Source organism: Caretta caretta, chromosome 4, assembly GCF_965140235.1.
Source record: "Caretta caretta isolate rCarCar2 chromosome 4, rCarCar1.hap1, whole genome shotgun sequence".
Lineage (NCBI taxonomy): Eukaryota > Metazoa > Chordata > Testudines > Cheloniidae > Caretta > Caretta caretta.
This window is the reverse complement of record NC_134209.1, coordinates 63,883,527-63,901,638: the sequence shown is the minus strand read 5'-3', so window position 1 is coordinate 63,901,638 and position 18,112 is coordinate 63,883,527. Positions and strand designations below refer to the sequence as shown.

Sequence of the window (18,112 nt, the reverse complement as noted above, 5' to 3'; positions counted from 1 at the left end):
CCCCTCTCACACTCTGAATCCCTCATTCCTGCCCCCTTGCCCCACATCCCAGCCCTGACCCCTCCCATACCCCAAACCCCTCATCCCCTGCTCGATAGGGTCACCGGCATCAACAATTATCTTCAATTGGGTCCCCAGAAAAAAGTTTTGAAAACCACTGCACTATAGTACTTTTATGAGGTGAACTGAAAAATACTATTTCTTTTGTTTGCCATTTTTACAGTGCAAATATTTGCAATAAAAAAATATAAAATGAGCACTGTCAACTTTGTATACTGTTGTAATTGAAATCAATACATTTGAAAATGTAGAAAAACATCCAAAATATTTAATAAGTTTCAATTGGTATTCTACTGTTTAACAGTGCGAATCAAACTGCAATTAATCGCAATTATTTTTTTATCATGATTATTTTTAATTTTTTTTTTAAAAGATAATTGTGAGTTAACTGCGATTAATCGACAACCCTAAAAAGAACTAATTTTGTATAGTAGGGAAAGAGGCAAATAGTTCATGAATACTGAAGAACTGCCTTTAGTACAAAAATCGAAGTTCAATAGGCTCTTTATAGGTCCAAAAAAGTTACAACTACTTATTTAATGTTCTACTGTTTGCACTTTTCGTGAAAAAACTATTGAATAAGACCAAAGAGATTATACCTATGAGCCCTATATTTTAAGCTTTTCCCCATTAATAAGTTTGCAGTACATTTCATCCATGCTTCAGGACAAAAAGACATGTTCCTCCTTTCTTTTGCTATTTATCTTAATATTGCTTAAAGTAATGCGCTTTTTAAATTAAGTTTAACTATATAAGTGGCAGAAAGAAAATAGCTATTTTCTTTTCTCATATGTCGTTACTCTATTAGAAAAGTCATTTCCTGAAAAAAAAATAAAAAATAAAAAATTTAAAAATTCACCTGCAAGAGAATTTAAAGATAATCACAAATTTGCATTGCACCAAATTTTACCTATGCAAGCTACATTATCCAGTTTGAATGTTTAACATTATTTAGGGTCTATTTTTAAGGTTACAGTTTCTTAAGATATATCTTCTTAAGCCTCGTCTCACCTCAAAAAAGATTGCCACAATGAAATTTCCCTGACTGAGGAAAAGAACATATGGGCTTCTTTGAGCATATCAATAATATTTGTTCATTTGGTGGCACTGGGTACTAAAAGATCGAGGTAATTTACACTCATTCTCCTCCCAGGTCTCAGCATCACATCTATATTTCAAGACAACCCTGATCTCTCCCAATCCAATTACCACCTCTGCACCATCAAGCCTCGTCAGTCTTGAGTATTACAGCTAGTCTTAAAAAAGCAGATGAAGTTGACCAACACATACCTGAGTATGAGCCAAAAATGCAAAGAGATGCTGTAATTTTCTCATTAGTGAATTGCACCCATTTAGATTCAAAGATAATACATGTCTCCTGAAACTGCACGGACAAAGACAAGAATTGGTTTCCATATTAGACTTTTTAAAAATGACAGCAACAAAGTCTCATTCATGCAAGGAGGATGGAGTTAATTTGACAAAAAAGGGCAAAATGTATACCATCTGGTTAAATGCTCAGTGGTTGTTTCTCTAAGAATTTTGTTTTATAAACAGAAAAAAAGACAACTCTAGAACAAGAGCTGACCTCTTGCAAAACTCTTTAAATAAAAAAAGTTTAAGAATGGAGGAGCACACCAAAAACATTGTCTGCTTTAAAGTATTATAGTTAGTCTCAACATTTAATAGAGTACCACAATTAACTTCAACCCTGCATGTGAAAAAAAAGACTTCTCTTGGGGCTGGAGCTTGAAAGCAATATTGCAGCCCTAACCCAATTTTAGATACTGAGGAAACTGACAAGTACCAACTAAACTGCTACTAAACAGGGTACCTCACTACAATTTGATACTAACACTTCTCTCAAAGGAACATAAAATATGTAACTTACTTTTATGACCACCAAAATTTTAGACTGGCAGAACTGTATTTTAACACTCTTTCCTAGACGTTCTCACTCAGTACACTATTAGCATTTAAATGCAGGGAACTCCTATAAGGCTTTATTAGGAAACATGTAGCACAGGACAGTTTTAATCATTTTGCCTTTCACAAAGTGTAATGTGGATTAATTTGTAATAGATACAGGTTTTTAAAAGGCCGATGGAATATCAAGGATTAAAAGGTTTTACACTTACTCTGTGGCCATAAAAAGTGCCTGAATAACACTGTTCATATAACATGTATTTCCTAGGTTAACTAGACCCGTTTTCCCAGTTTCAGATTTTCCAGAAAGTCTAGACAAACAAGATGGCAACGAACTGGATTGAGAAGTCCAAGCACTCTGATTGAGAATCAACTTAATCTTCTCTTCACTGGGTTTGGGCAATTCCTACAAGGGAGAAACATTTAAACACCATTGGCAGTATGTTTATTTGTTTTCACAACACATACTTCATCCAGCAACAGTCTTCTATATATTCCCATTACCTGCCATTCTGCATTTCCCCCTCTGGCTCTGGTCCCCTGGTAGCCTAGAACATGTCATGCAGTTTCCTTTGAAACTACTGACAATACAATTGTTTGGCCAGTCAAAGGCTCATACTGAGTGGCATGGCCAACATAAACTCTTCCTGAAGGAGCATTCTGTCAACTCCAATGACACTGCAGACCCATAGCTTTGGAGGTCACCTTTGATCTGTATGTTCCTGCTCTCTTTGCCACCAAAGACTGCCTCTTAAGTGTCATGTTAATAGCATAAGAGAACATCCTCTGTTCTGTTAAGTTAGAATCCCAGACTCAAATGAATGAAACTTAAAAACAAAACAAAACAGCAGTCTTACACTTCAATGTTTATCTCAAAACAGGAAGGAATACGTCCATACATACTTATTTATTAATTGCAGAGCTGTCAATACAAATTATATCTGAAAGTGGTTTCTACCAACTTACTTAAAATTCTGTATGCTTTCATGTTTTTGATGTAAAGTGTATAATATAAATTATGTATTTTAAGTAAAGACTGCGTAACACAACAATCTAGGCACAGAAGCATCCAAATTGAAGTGTCTTAGACAAATGTCCACTGTATTCCCCCCCCCTCCCTTTTTTTTTGCTAGCCAGAGATTAGTTAGCATATATTCCTCCTTTGTCCTACAATTAACCTCAAAGCTGAGACAGACACTTCCCTCAGATCAGCAAAGAAACCCACATGCTAGTGAGGAACTTCCTCTCCTTTCACACTCATTCTTCCTCCATATTAAGTAGTTCCCTTTTTCTTCCACCAACAGTCACTGCTTTCCTGATCTCTTTAGGGCCTACTTAGTATTTCAACTCAATTCCCCATGTTCAAGAGAATGCCCTGTTTAATCACATTCTGTATCTTCCTGAGGACACTAGCAGATTGCAATGCTTCTTTTCAGTACCATGAGCAATCGAAGTTGAGTAACTGGGTTAAACTGGATCGCAACAATGGCATTTCATCTGGTTGGGCAACACAAAAAACCTTACTTGGGCATGTCTGTCCCTCAGGGAAAAAATAATCAGCCAGCAGTATGTTTCACCATCTAACATAAGTGAATACAAACTGAGGCATGACTATGAAAGAGTGAAGTCTAAAGTAAAATAGCACACAATGCATATAAAAGAAAATAAATGAATTATAGTCAAAAGGGAAGCTAACTCCCATGTCCAGAGATTGGGCAATAAAAATGAGAATTTAAAAAGTTATCATTTCTTGCATATTTTAGTTACTCTAGTCTCTTCAGCCTCCAGATGAACAGGCTTCACTCTCCCCCAACACCTCATCCCACTAAGTACTTTCAGCCAATCTTAATAGCAAAAATTGCTCAAATTAGACACTGGAGATTCCATCTGATAATTTAAAGTTGGGCAATCTGTTGATTTAGAACCAGCTTGATTACTTTTGTTTAAATTTAAAGTCACTGTTTCTGTAAAGAAAAGTTTGAGAATGGCATGGAGATGGCACACTGAGCTCTTTGAGCAGTGTTGCTGAACTTAAACACCTTAATGGTAACTGTGAATGGTGCTAAGTGAGCTCTGGAGGCAGAGCAGTTCCTCTCTCCCACCTGCAGGATAATCCATTTAAACATGCAGCATCAACACCATGGGAAAAGTGTTTGCACTATGAAAGAGAAAGAATTCAATGGAATCATAGGCTCAACCTAGATTTCCTTCTAATAAAATAAATTAGAAATAGGCATCTCTAATTGGCGTTTCCTATCCCCTGCGAGTGCAGGATGCACTCCCCATAAGAGACAACATATCAGATACCTGATTTAAAAAAAAACAAAAAACCCAATAACCACCAAAACCCCTATCCATTCTGTTTTGAAGGGCAACTGTCTGTGTGTGCTGGAGATGGGGTTGTACTAGAGCGGTGTGATAAAGAGCAGCAATGTAGACTTAAGACTCCCAGTTTTGGGGCTCTTCCATATGAGCTTGCAATGAGATGCTCAACACTGACATTGGAACAAGAGAGTGTATAGAGGTGGTTAAGTGAAACAGAAGGAATTAAATAAGCAGATAAAGATTTTCAAAAATTGGAGTTAAAAAATAACCTTAAGTTTAAGACCTTTGTCTTAATTACTTCACATCTTACTAACCACTGCGGCCATTTTTATTTTAAAAATCATCATCACACAATGCTCAAGATAGAATTTCTCTCGTACAAGCACATCTGCAGGTCATATACTAATGATTAATTACTTTCATATTTACTAGTGGTCTACAATCAATACTTAACTCTATTAGATCAAAAGGTTTCATATCTCAGAGAAAGCATTCCCATTACGATACCTTAACAGCTTCCAGAATAGGTTCATAGAGTTCTGGAAATCCCGAATAATGGTACATCATACAGTGTATCAACTCAGTCAGCTGCACTAAGAAAGTTGTACTGGAAGGCAAGCCATTGCTTTTAAAGGAGTGAACCAAGTTGACCACATGTGGAACAAGCTACATACACAAAAGAAAAGAAAATGAGTTACAACAATTGCAGCTCCTATTTTGGATCTTCAAGAAAAGAACTTTTACTATTTAATGCATTAGACAGCTGGAAAATATTGACCAGAAAAAATATAAAGTATTCTATCCCAGCCCACCCAACATTTTAAAACAGTATTGTTTATTCTTCAGTCTCCTCTTAAGCACATTTGGTTCAAGTTTTGAAGCTTTAAAAGCAGGCGTTCTGGAGCATCTCCACATTGTAGGTAATCATTTTAGCAATAAAAAAAGATACATCTTTAGGCTATATTTTAAAATGTTATTTCTTGAATGATGAATACTTTATTAAGGGTATTATTACTTAAGGGTATTATTTTTTTACATGGTCATTCTTATTCAGGTTTTCCACCTATATGTATCCTACATCTCAATCATTTTAGTAATGGGAGTTTTTACTACTTTTTTAGTCTGGTGCTGCTATCCATGGTCAGTCAAGGATGATACAACTGGAAGTAAAGTCTGGACTCCACCCCCTGCTCCCCTTCTTCCTTCAACATCACTGTTTGCCAATCACTTGAGTCCAAATTCTGCCCCAAGTTTAAATCGGTCATACTACTTAAAAAAAAAAAAGGTGACAAAGGAGTAGCTAAAAACAGAGTTTGGCCTGCAGATTCTTTATGCATGTCAGTAAAAACCTTACATGAATCACAGATTGAGTTTTCAGGGCCAGAAGTTATAAAACCTGTTTACTTGTGAACAGAATAAATTTAGTCCAGAAGCACTGAAATAAACATGAAACCCTAATCATGAATTTTACAGTCATTTCCACATAGAACCACACCATAAATATTACAGGTGGCCCACTTTAACAAAAGACTTACACAATTTAATAACTTACCACGTGAAAAGCCTCTGGAGAATGCTGAAAACTAAGCAACATGTGAGAAAGGACAGCCAGAGCACCAGGCCTCACAAGAGGAAACCAAAGTCGATTAAAAACCTTAAATAAAACAAGTCAGACATTTAGTTGAGCAAGTCTAAAAAAAAAAAAAGACGACTCTTAAAATAAGCAGAAAACTTCCAGGATTTACAAAGAATATTTTGAATAAAACAGGTTTGCTACGCTACAGCCAATGTCTACAAGAGACATTTATACTCTACTACACTGGGTATAAAGACATAATATATTGTGGCACAAAGAATGCTCTGCAGCTGCACAGAAATTTAAACAAATCCCCATCACAACATTATCATCCCACATACCAGTTCTATCTTAAGTAGAGTAACATCGATAAGAATAGTGAATTTCTGGACTGCAGCTAGTCCTTTCAGCAATGCAATCACCCATGTCTCCACATGCTGAGCCAGGGGCCAGGACAGCCAGTCTATCATTCTGAAGGGTGAAGCAAAAGGACAAACACACATTAAAGGATATTTCAACTGTTTTTCTGATCTCAGGTATTCTACATACATTTATATTACTTATTTAATCACACCAGTTACACAGGGGTCTAAATGAAGCAAGCTGGGGCAGGGGTTGGGGGTTAAAAAAAAGCCCAGATCAATTGAAACAGAACTCCCTATTTAGCTACATAAGGAACTGTGCATTGTTAAAATAGGCACATTAAATTGTAATTTGACATCTAATTATGAATATAGCTTTTGCAAAAAACATTCCTGTTAGCATAATGATCTCAGTCAGTTTGTGGCTGAAGTTCACTTTAAGAGCTAAAAGAAAGCAAACTGATTATACGGGGGGAAACCATTCTCTTCCAACTTATTACTGAGGCTATGTCTGCACTTATGGTGGCACAAAGAGTTCAGGCACTATACCCATAGCTGCATGGTTCAATGGAAAAAAGGCTGTGCCATACTTGCCACTGTACTGGGTAGCTACATACTGCAGGGAAAGACTCTGGTGGTGGAGGCAGGGGGAGCAGCAGGATATTACACTGCTAAAAACGGCAGTGTAGACATGGGAGGCACAGCTTGGGCACACAGAGAGCCCGAGTATATACTCTGGGGATTTAGGTGTGTGGGACACTCCACTTGCCAAAGCTCACTGTCTACACTGTTATTTATACCCACGCAAGCTGAGCGTGCGGCATCTGTACTCTACACACTGCCACGAGTACAGATGTACCCTAAAACCACACCAGAATTGCACCCATGTTGAAGTAAGTTTCTAAATTAATAGGTAGCCCTTGCGATCTCATGTGCTTCTGAATTACAGGAAACCAGACTCCCTCTAAGTAGCGAAAGAATGGGAAAACTGAGGATGGCTGCACACTCCTACAACAAAGTAAAATAAATGTCAAAAACAGTGTTCTTTGAAGCCTTACATCAGCTATATGCTGCCTGTGTGCTAATGTGTCTTACCAGGTTCAGTCACATAAATGGTGGAGAATCATAGAATATCAGGGTTGGAAGGGACCTCAGGAGGTCTAGTCCAACCCCCTGCTCAAAGCAGAGCCAATCCCCAACTAAATCATCCCAGCCAGGGCTTTCTCAAGCCTGATCTTAAAAACTTCTAAGGAAGGAGATTCCATCATCTCCCTATGTAACGCACTCCAGTGTTTCACCACTCTCCTAGCGAAGAAGTTTTTCCTAATATCCAACCTAAACCTCCCCAACTGCAACTTAAGACCATTACTCCTCGTTCTGTCATCTGCTACCACCAAGAACAGTCTAGATCCATCCTCTTCGAAACCCCCTTTCAGGTTGTTGAACGCAGCTATCAAATTCCCCCTCATTCTTCTCTTCCGTAAACTAAAAAGCCCAGTTCCCTTAGCCTCTCCTCATAAGTCATATGTTTCAGTCCCCTCATCATTTTTGTTGCCCTCCACTGGATGTTTTCCAATTTTCCCACATCCTCCTTGTAGTGCGGGGCCCAAAACTGGACACAATACTCCAGATGAGGCCTCACCAATGTCGAATAGAGGGGAACGATCATGTCCCTCGATCTGCTGGCAATGCCCCTACTTATACATCCCAAAATGCCTTTGGCCTTCTTGGCAACAAGGGCACACTGTTGACTCATATTCAGCTTCTCGTCCACTGTAACCCCTAGGTCCTTTTCTGCAGAACTGCTGCCTAGCCATTCGGTCCCTAGTCTGTAGCGGTGCATCGGATTCTTCCGTCCTAAGTGCAGGACTCTGCACTTGTCCTTGTTGAACCTCATCAGATTTCTTTTGGCCCAATCCTCTAATTTGTCTAGGTCCCTCTGTATCCTATCCCTACCCTCCAGCGGATCTACCTCTCCTCCCAGTTTAGTGTCATCTGCAAACTTGCTGAGGGGGCAATCCACACCATCCTCCAGATCATTAATGAAGATATTGAACAAAAAACTGAGAGAAGACATGCAAAGGAGTTTTGCAGCATCTAGGTAGTGTGATAAAGATTAATGGAGTAATGAAAAAGTACGTAAGTAACATATGTTTTTCTAAATCAAGGTCTTTTCTATAAAGGAATTGCGAATTAGGTTATTTTCACTGGAAATTAAGGATACAAAACATGGTGAGAACAGCTACACTGATTAAAATAACTATGGTCTAGATTCATTACAATGCACTGCCTCCTGAAAGATTAAAATTCAAATCTTACACTCTGAGGAACCTTACTCTATGGTCACTAGAAGGAAAATAGATTTTTCTACTGCTCTTAAGCACCCCTCCCTTTGGCCAGATGGAAGATTGCTGCAACATGGGGGTAGTTTTTGTGGTGGGAACAGCAGAGGAGAATGTTAAAGGCACACTTCCTCATTTCTCTAATTTTTTTTCTTAAATGGCTCCCTGTAATATGGATTTGGCCCCCTCATGAAAAGCAATTTTGCTGTTGCAATCATTCATTGTCAACAAGCAGGTTAACTTCATAGGCTTCCTCTGTATTAGATCGACATTTGACAACATATTCCAAACCAGTCAGAACGTATTTTACATAGGGTGCTGTACAGTGGTTAAGGCTTTATGCTAGCCCTGCTCTAGATACTATGAGCTTTCAAATACTAAGAAACAAATCAAGTATGGTTCAAAATGTAATTTTAATATTTACAGATATTCTCCCAGTTTGCCAACCAAACACTGCAGAGTTGTTAGTGCACAAGAACAAGTAAAGCAATAATTTTAGAATAGGTATCCCATACTTTCAAAAATAGCATAGCCAGTGACGCAGTACTTTTTACAACAGAGGACCAAACACACGCCTGTCGAGAACGGTGTAGCCCAGGGATCTCAAACTCGAATCACCATGAGGGCATGAGGACTAATACATTGGCCAGAGGGCCGCATCACTGACACCCGCCCACACTCCACCCCTTCCATGAGGCCCCGCCCTTTCCACCCCCTCCCCGCCCCCAATCCAACCTCTTCCCCAAAGTCCCCATTCCAATTCCACCCCTTCCCTGCCCCTATTCCAACCCCTTCCCCAAATCCCTGCCCCTGCCCTGCATCCTCCCCCGAGCACATGGCTCCCTGCTCCTCCCCCCTGGAAAGTGCTAAATGCTGCCAAACAGCCTGGAGGTAGGCAGAGGAACAGGGATGCAGCGCACTGGGGAGAGGGGGAGGGGAGAGGAGCTTTGGCGGCCTGCAGAAAATAACTCCGGGGAGGGGCAAGGGGGGTGGTGAGGGGAGCTTGGCAGGCTGCAGAAAATAACCCCGCGGGCCGGATGCATGTTTGAGACCCCTGGTCTAGCCAATATTTAGTCCTGCCATGCATGCAGAGGACTGGACTAGATGACCCCTTGATGTCCCTTCCAGTCCTACTATTCTATGACTCTATATTAGATCAGCTATAATAAACTAAAACTAGATCCTGCACTATAATTGTAGAAAGAAAAATGAAATTATACAATTATATTATACAAATTATAACAGACCTTAACTAACAACACCTACCATTTAATTTGTAAGACATTTCCAAAGGTTTACACAGTAATTATAAAAAGTCACATCTGGCTAAGTTTAGTGTCCAAGGCATCAGCAGTTAGTTCAGATACCTTAACACCTGAAAACTGGCTGCAGTACACACAGTATGCTGTTCATAAAGTTTATAAACATGCACTGAAAGGGCAAAGTGTATGCTCTTAGGCACTACAGATAAAAAGGATGATTTAAGAATATATCGCCCAGCTCTTTCCTGGAGGGCTTGCCATCTGTGGGGAACAGAAATGATAGAGCCTGAAACCTGAGCTTCAGGTCTCCCAGCCTGCAGTTGAGGACAAAGACAATATTGAGGCTATGTATTTGTATGGGGTCCAACTTCCTACCTACACACCCTACTCTACAGCACTCTAAGAGCTTCTCTATGCTAGAAATGCTACAGCAGCAAAGAACTCTTCCATTGACCTAGTGTGATCTATGCTAGGGGTTAGGTTGAATTAACTACATCACTTGGGGTGAATTTTTAACAACCCTGAGTGATGTAGTTAAACTGACCTAATTTTCTAGTGTAGACCAGACTTAAGTTTCCTTTAAAATAAAGAACTCCATCAGCATTACCACATTGACGATATTGCTCATCAGTAAATATAGTTCAGAGACGTCTCTGTACAGTCACATTTTTTGTGACAGGCTTCCTCTATGCTACTTAAATAAAAAAGCCTGCTTGAAAGTAGGCATTTCAGACTTGCCCTAATAGCCTCCCAGGCAAACGTCAAAGCTGAGGCCTGGTAGACAAAGACAGATGTTAGGACCAATTTTAAGCTATTGAACCTGTTCTGTTGTTAAGGTTCACACCCGTACCCACCTAAAGAAGTAGAAGCTGGGAGATGATAGGTATGTCTGGTATCAGAAACAAGGATGATGTAATGTTACTCTTCCTATGACCAAGATAAGTGAGCCTCAGCAGCTCCTCAGTGCATCTGGTGTCTCATTTTCGAGACCCTAAGGATCTTGTCTTGTTTTTAAGATGAAAAAATCTCCCCACACATATACACCCTGCTTCAAAGGAGAAATCCTTCAATCCAGCTCTATGGCCTCAACTGTGAAGCCAGAAGGCTTCAGCCAAGAACAACACTGCCCAAGCAGGGGTGTCATAAGTATCATAGCATGCACAGAAAGCAGATTTGGACACCATATTTCCCTCTGCAACAGTACCATTCACAATTTTTTTTAATCACACCAGGATGACAGCATAAAAATGGGAGACATTCAGCCCCCAAACTGATACCAAACCATCAAGGCTTAGAAGTTGGTGACAAGTCCCCATAGTAGCAGAATTCCGCAAAATTCAACTTTTTCCACATCCTTTCCTACAGGGAAGCTACTGTCACGTTTACAGCCCTTGACCTTCTCTCTAGCCAAGGATCTATAGATAGGGAGGTCAAAACAATGCTAGACCCCTTGCTGAGGTACGTACGCCTTGCTGATACAGGCACCCAGCCTTCTTTGAGCACACTGGAGCTGATGCTGGGAACAGCTACATGTCCTGGGATAGGTCTAGTAATCCTCAACAGGAGAGTAATTTCCCCTTTATTATTGATTTCTATGGTGTCAAAGAAGTAACGAGACTTCTCCTACATTGCTAATCTCCAGCTCCAAAGATTCTGCCATGTGTCCCAAACGTTCTCAGAACTCTGCATTATCTGGTGGTGATAAAAATGAGGCAGCAACACTGTCCTTAGACACGGAGTACTTTTCAATAGCGTTTTGATATTCAGAAGAAGATTTCTCTAGATCAGTCACTACATCTCTTCCCCCTTTAAAGTCAGAGAAGATATCAAATGCTGGCTAAAGGTGTGGAAAAGGAAGAGAAGCCAGTGCTAGTTGGGGGTAACAAGGGAGAGGAACAGAAAGGAGACTATAGAAAAAGAAGAGGCAGAAGGGGGAAGAGCAGCAGGGTTAGGAGTTCTCTTGAAAAAGTGTCTAGATACACAGCTAATCACCTAAAGGAATGAACTGAGACAGCCTTTTAGCAGCATGAACATTTGGTACGTTATGAGTGTGCTGTGCAACCCTGAAAGGTACTGCTTCTTAGCTTACCAGAGCTCAGTAGTGCCTATTCCACAAGTCAGAATATACAAAGACAATTCTCAAGGTATTACTACACCATCACATTGTGTTCAAACATTGCAAGCATTGCTGAAACAGGTGACCCTAACAGATGTAATACCTAGGCATAATATGCAAGTTATAATCACCTAGCACATTGTTGGAAAACTATTAGTGCTCCTAAAGAAGCTTCTTATTTTAACTTATTTCCTAGCTTTCAGTTTTCGACTGGACACATTCTTTTTATTTTAAAGTTACTTGCTGTTTACAAGCACAGCAGAAGTGCAGCCAGGTTCTTTTAAAAACCTGAAATCAGCACACCAGCTCCCAAGGAGTAATAGTTTAATATACTGTATATACTCGTTCATAAGCAGAATTTTTTTAGTTAAAAACAGAGGGAGCAAGGAGAGGCAGCACAGCCAGAAGAGAAGAGGCAGGGCCAGAGTCTCTCCTCTTCTGGCCGCCCCACCCCAGCAGGCTGCGGCCAGGCCAGAGACATCCTCCCCGGCCCTCCCCAGCTAAGGTGGGGTCATGTGGGGGGTGGGTCACAGGGGTTATTCCCCTGACCCCCAGGTTCTCCCCCGCCCCCCCCAAAAAAATTCCCCACCAGTTGCTGTCCCGGCCCATCAGGGTAAACAGGTGGTGCACCGTGGGACACTGTTTACTTAGGTTTATCTCCATGCCTGCGGACACTTGAGGTAAACAAACAATCTCGGCCCACCAGCAGCTTATCATGATGGCCCAGGAGCCAAAGTTCACTGACCCCTGAATTATGGGTTGGCTTATGAATTGGTCATAAAAATTTTCCATTTTTACTTACCATCTTGAGGGGTGGGGGTTGGCTTATAAATGAATCAGCTTATGATCAAGTATATACAATATGAAAAGGAGTACTTGTGGCACCTTAGAGACTAACCAATTTATTTGAGCATGAGCTTTCGTGAGCTACAGCTCACTTCATCGGATGCATACCGTGGAAACTGCAGCAGACTTTATATATACACACAGAGAATATGAAACAATACCTCCTCCCACCCCACTGTCCTGCTGGTAATAGCTTATCTAAAGTGATCATCAGGTGGGCCATTTCCAGCACAAATCCAGGTTCTCTCACCCTCCACCCCCCCACACAAATTCACTCTCCTGCTGGTGCTAGCCCATCTAAAGTGACAACTCTTTACATAATCAAGTCGGGCTATTTCCTGCACAAATCCAGGTTCTCTCACATCCCTCCCACCCCCATACACACACAAACTCACTCTCCTGCTGGTAACAGCTCATCCAAACTGACCACTCTCCAAATTTAAATCCAAGTTAAACCAGAACATCGGGGGGGGGGGGGGTAGGAAAAAACAAGAGGAAACAGGCTACCTTGCATAATGACTTAGCCACTCCCAGTCTCTATTTAAGCCTAAATTAATAGTATCCAATTTGCAAATGAATTCCAATTCAGCAGTTTCAACTTCAAATCCAGACTCCAGCGAGAAACTACTGAATTGGAATTCATTTGCAAATTGGATACTATTAATTTAGGCTTAAATAGAGACTGGGAGTGGCTAAGTCATTATGCAAGGTAGCCTGTTTCCTCTTGTTTTTTCCTACCCCCCCCCCCGATGTTCTGGTTTAACTTGGATTTAAACTTGGAGAGTGGTCAGTTTGGATGAGCTATTACCAGCAGGAGAGTGAGTTTGTGTGTGTATGGGGGTGGGGGGATGTAAGAAAACCTGGATTTGTGCAGGAAATAGCCCGACTTGATTATGTAAAGAGTTGTCACTTTAGATGGGCTAGCACCAGCAGGAGAGTGAATTTGTGGGGGGGGGTGGAGGGTGAGAAAACCTGGATTTGTGCTGGAAACGGCCCACCTGATGATCACTTTAGATAAGCTATTACCAGCAGGACAGTGGGGTGGGAGGAGGTATTGTTTCATATTCTCTGTGTATATATAAAGTCTGCTGCAGTTTCTACGGTATGCATCTGATGAAGTGAGCTGTAGCTCACGAAAGCTCATGCTCAAATAAATTGGTTAGTCTCTAAGGTGCCACAAGTACTACTTTTCTTTTTGCGAATACAGACTAACACGGCTGTTACTCTAAAACCTGTCTATATACAATATATATCACATGAAATCTAAGTTCCCAAACAAAAGTAAATCAATCCCTGAAACCTAATTTCCTCATAATGAAGCCAATTAAGCCAATATTAATCTGATTCCTCCAAATAGCACCCAATTAAATTTATGATTAAAGATATAGCCAAAGAAACCAGAAGGACTGAAAATAATTAAAATGAAGTATCATATTCAAGTGTTTTCAGAAATACAGCCCTTCACATTAACTCTCTCAGCTAAAATAAGAAGGATTTTAGACATACCCATAATTCAGTGTCTTTCTGACCTGCCGGGTTAGACCTTGTGAAAGAACACATTCAGAGGACTATTTTCTTACAAGAGCTGAAGAAGCCCTTCTATAGTTCTGGCAGTTATCAAGATCACGATTTACATTTCTGTAACTACTAACCAAGTCTGCAATTCAGTAACATGGCAGGTTGACAATTATAGTCCTGAGGATCCCCACTGCTTAAACTGGTGACAAGAAACCTGGTGGGCAAATGATTCATGACATCCTTCCTTCCTCCCTCCATTGCTACAATACCCAGTTAACCCCAGCTGCACAGTATTTGGAGACTTTAAGAGGAGGAGGCCAGGAGCAGCCCACTTTAAATCTTCAAGAATTTTCAAACAGGATATCACAGTGGAAGTCAATTAACTCATCCTCCAAACTGTCTGTCCTTCTCAAAAGGGGACAGGCCACAGATGGGAATGGGAAAGAGAAAGCAGCAATGCATCTAAAAGAGCCAATCTGCTACTACACAAGAGGCTGAATCCAAGAAAATGAAGCCTATGCCCTGTGAGGTTTCCAGGTTTAGCTTCTTGCCCCCAAATCTAAAAGGAACGCAGCAAGCTTCCTCTCATAATTTCCAGCTGAGATTTCACCCTCCTCTTGATTTTGCCATGGCGAAGTATGATCAGGCCACATTCGTGAATAAGGCAACAACATTTCACTGAAAATTTGATAGTGACATATCTGTGGCATTAGAAATACAAATTCATTTAAAGTTCCAGGTAGTGCAACATAGGATTCAGAGATTCTCAGTTTAGATTTTTATGGAATTTAAGTGGCAAATAACTTTACAAAAGGCATGAATTAGAAAAAGGGGTATCCCCCTTTTCAATGAGAAACAGTACCTGCAAAGAGCTTGAGTCATACTTGCATCTTTTACATTTGGATCTGTGGTAAGGCTCCTGATGAGTACTGTAATCATCTGTAATGGGATATGCTGCACAAGGCTTGCCAGTGCAACAGAAGGCTCAAATGAAGTATCTATAATAGTTGAACATGACATCTTGTAAGAAACAAAAACATGAACACAGCTATATTTTACTCTTATCCTAGGTAAGTGTTTCTGTAAACTGTTAAAATTGCTGCCATGCCCTGCACAAGATAAAAATCAAATTGAAACTAATGTTTGAGTGGAGGAAACACTGACCCTGTGAGAATATTTATTTACCTGATAGATATGTGCAGAAAATTGACATGTTGCTCAATACATCATTACAGGCCTACTATATTTTGACAGGCTAAGACAATTGAATCATGCTCTTCAGTCCAAGAATAAGCCACAGAACTAGTTTAAATGAGGATTTGTTGCACCAGGTGTTAATAGTTAAGAGTCACGTCAAGCAGGTACTCTGCAATATGTTGCATCAGCACTTCTCTGGTGGCCACACCAGTTTCTGATATTTTAAGAGTCTGGTTTTTGCAACGTTCTAGAACTTTAAATTGCAAACACAACTTCTGCATGTGAGCCAATACGCATGCTCATTAAAAAAGTACTACATTAAGTTTATAGATTTTAAGGCCAGAGGAGACCATTATGATCATCTAGTCTGATCTCCTGCATAACACAAGTCATTGAACTTCACCCACTAATATATGGCTCTGTGTATGTATAATACTTTGTGTATGTCAAGCTTTCTTTGATGAGCATTCGCAAAATGCTTTGAACAGCTTTATGACCTTAGCTAACAGAAACCTTCAGATAAACTAGGATTGAAGACATATCTTGAGATGAGTATTAACACTTTTCATCCTAAACTGAATTGTGAGAGGTAACAAATTGTTAAAAGTTAAGCCACTTAGTTGTGGTTTGTAAACTGTTTTTCAGCAATTACCCATAGTATTTAAAAAAAGACACCACAATGTACCAAGCCATATTGACCATAGTAATGTTACATTTCTAAGAGGGTGTATGTGTGCTAGGGAAAAGGAGTTTCCTTTTAAATTTTTGGGCAGAGGATGAGCACAAGCTTTTTACATTAGAGGTTGTCACTTAGACACAAGAGGGTAAGCGTAAGCTCAGTGTCAGTAAGTGACCAAATCCCAGGCACATGTGGGCACATGATTGTTTCTCCACATTAATTCTGCTGGTCACTTCATAAGAGATCCTCTTATTTCTCCCCCACCTCTGCTATGACCACCCACCCCGCAGACTCCATTATTCTAAGGCAGACCACTTTCCATAGGCAATCTCTTCATTTTGATAAGTGGGTCCATTACTGTGGTACCCAAAGCTGGCAATGCATGATTGTTATGAATCATGATAATTACTATTTTCTTTAAAGTCCCCACTCCTGGAGTCAAAGGGATGTGTGAGGACTTCTTCCTTTGTTCTTAAAGGAAAAGTAAGCTTCTAGTTCTCATTGCTCTGGAGAAAGCTTAAAAATGTGACCCCAGTACACCCTAAAGACTCAAAAAGCAGTAGGCAAATAAAAAACACCAAATCTATTATTTTTACATAATCTTATGATTTTAAAGCCACTCATGATTTTGGTGAGCCTGACTCATGATTTCTGAACATTTAGGGCTGGCAATACCAGGTATCCGAGGACTGCCATGGCAGCACCAGGGAAAAGCCAGCCTCCCTGTGGTGCCCAGCGCTGAGCAAACAGATTGTGTGTGAGGACTTGCAATAACCATTCCAGTTTCGTAATGTGCCCGTGCGCCAATCCTCTTCCACAGCTCAGCTCTCACCTGTGGAGGAGATGACAGCAAAGAGCTCCTGCAGGGAAGACAACAGGGTGTCGGGCTCGGCCTTCCAGATACTGCGCAGGAGGCTGCTGACCTGGGTGACTTGGGAAACGTAGAGGCGCAGCTCGGGCTCCAGGCTGCCCTGGCTCTGGAAGTGGGCCATGCTGCGCACCAGCTGCTGGCAAAAGGCGAGCGAGAGCTTCCTGCCGCGGGGCAGGCACTGCGGGAAGTCGCCCAGCAGCTGGCACAGGCGGGCGCAGAGCGGGGGCGCAGGCCGCTCACACACCATCCGCAGCGCCTCTACCTGCAGCAACGCGAAGAGCTCCAGCACCGAGGGGCAGCTGATGATGAGGCGCAGCCCGGCCTGGACGTAGTCCAGGATGGCGGGGTCGCGGCTGCCCAGCCCCCCGTAGCCGCGCTGAAGCAGCCCCAGCACCAGGCCGCGGTTGAAGAAGGCCTCGAACTCGTCCCGGTGGAAGCGGGCGTAGGCCTCCAGCACCTGCCGCCCCACCTGCCGCTGGAAGGGGTCGGGCCCCTGCAGGATGAGCCGGGTGCTGAGCGCGAACATGGCCCGGCACTGGGCCTGGCTCAACGGCGTCTCCGCCGACTCTACCACCCGCCGCACGATCACCCGCTTCACCGGCAGCGGGTGCGACGAGCTCACCAGCCCCTCCAGGATCTTGTCCATGACGGGCGCCGGGGCCGCATCGACCGGGCCCAGACCGCACCCGGGGCCGGCCGGCCGCCCGCCCCCCGGATCCCTCCCTAAGCCCCGGGGCAGCCGCTCCCTCCTGCCCCCCGCGCCCGGCGGCTGCTCGGCATCGGGCTCCCCGGCTCGGAGGCCCTGACCCGGAAGCAGAGCGGCGCAGGCAGGAAGTAAGAGTGAAAAGGCCACAGGGGCCTAGCAACGCGCACGCGCCATCTTGCCTATGCGTGCGGCGTCATTGCCGCTGCGCTGCCCAATCACAGGGGACAGAGGTTGGGCGGGGTAGAAGCGAGGGTGGGGAGGTGGGAAGAGCGTGTAGGCGGGGCTGGGGCTGTTGGGGGAAGTCGCACGTGCCCTCGTCCATTGCT

At 42.1% G+C, this 18,112-nt stretch overlaps 1 protein-coding gene across 3 annotated transcripts in view; it reads right to left on the bottom strand.

Moving 5' to 3' along the window:
* Positions 1 to 17,903, bottom strand: part of USP38 (ubiquitin specific peptidase 38) — a 33,312-nt gene extending 15,409 nt beyond the window's left edge. For 2 of the 3 annotated variants that reach the window (XR_012668095.1, XR_012668096.1), the window contains exons 1-7: positions 17,042 to 17,903; positions 15,196 to 15,331; positions 6,229 to 6,358; positions 5,864 to 5,965; positions 4,819 to 4,977; positions 2,199 to 2,392; positions 1,351 to 1,444 (exon numbers count right to left, since the gene is read on the bottom strand). Coding sequence is in view for 1 of the 3 variants with exons in the window: in XM_048847012.2 (XP_048702969.2) it covers positions 1,351 to 1,444; positions 2,199 to 2,392; positions 4,819 to 4,977; positions 5,864 to 5,965; positions 6,229 to 6,358; positions 15,196 to 15,331; positions 17,042 to 17,726 (1,500 nt within the window). In the remaining 2 variants the exon portion in view is untranslated. The remainder of the gene's footprint in view (positions 1 to 1,350; positions 1,445 to 2,198; positions 2,393 to 4,818; positions 4,978 to 5,863; positions 5,966 to 6,228; positions 6,359 to 15,195; positions 15,332 to 17,041) is intronic. The other variant, XM_048847012.2, reaches the window with a different exon arrangement.
* Positions 17,904 to 18,112: the final 209 nt, after the last annotated feature.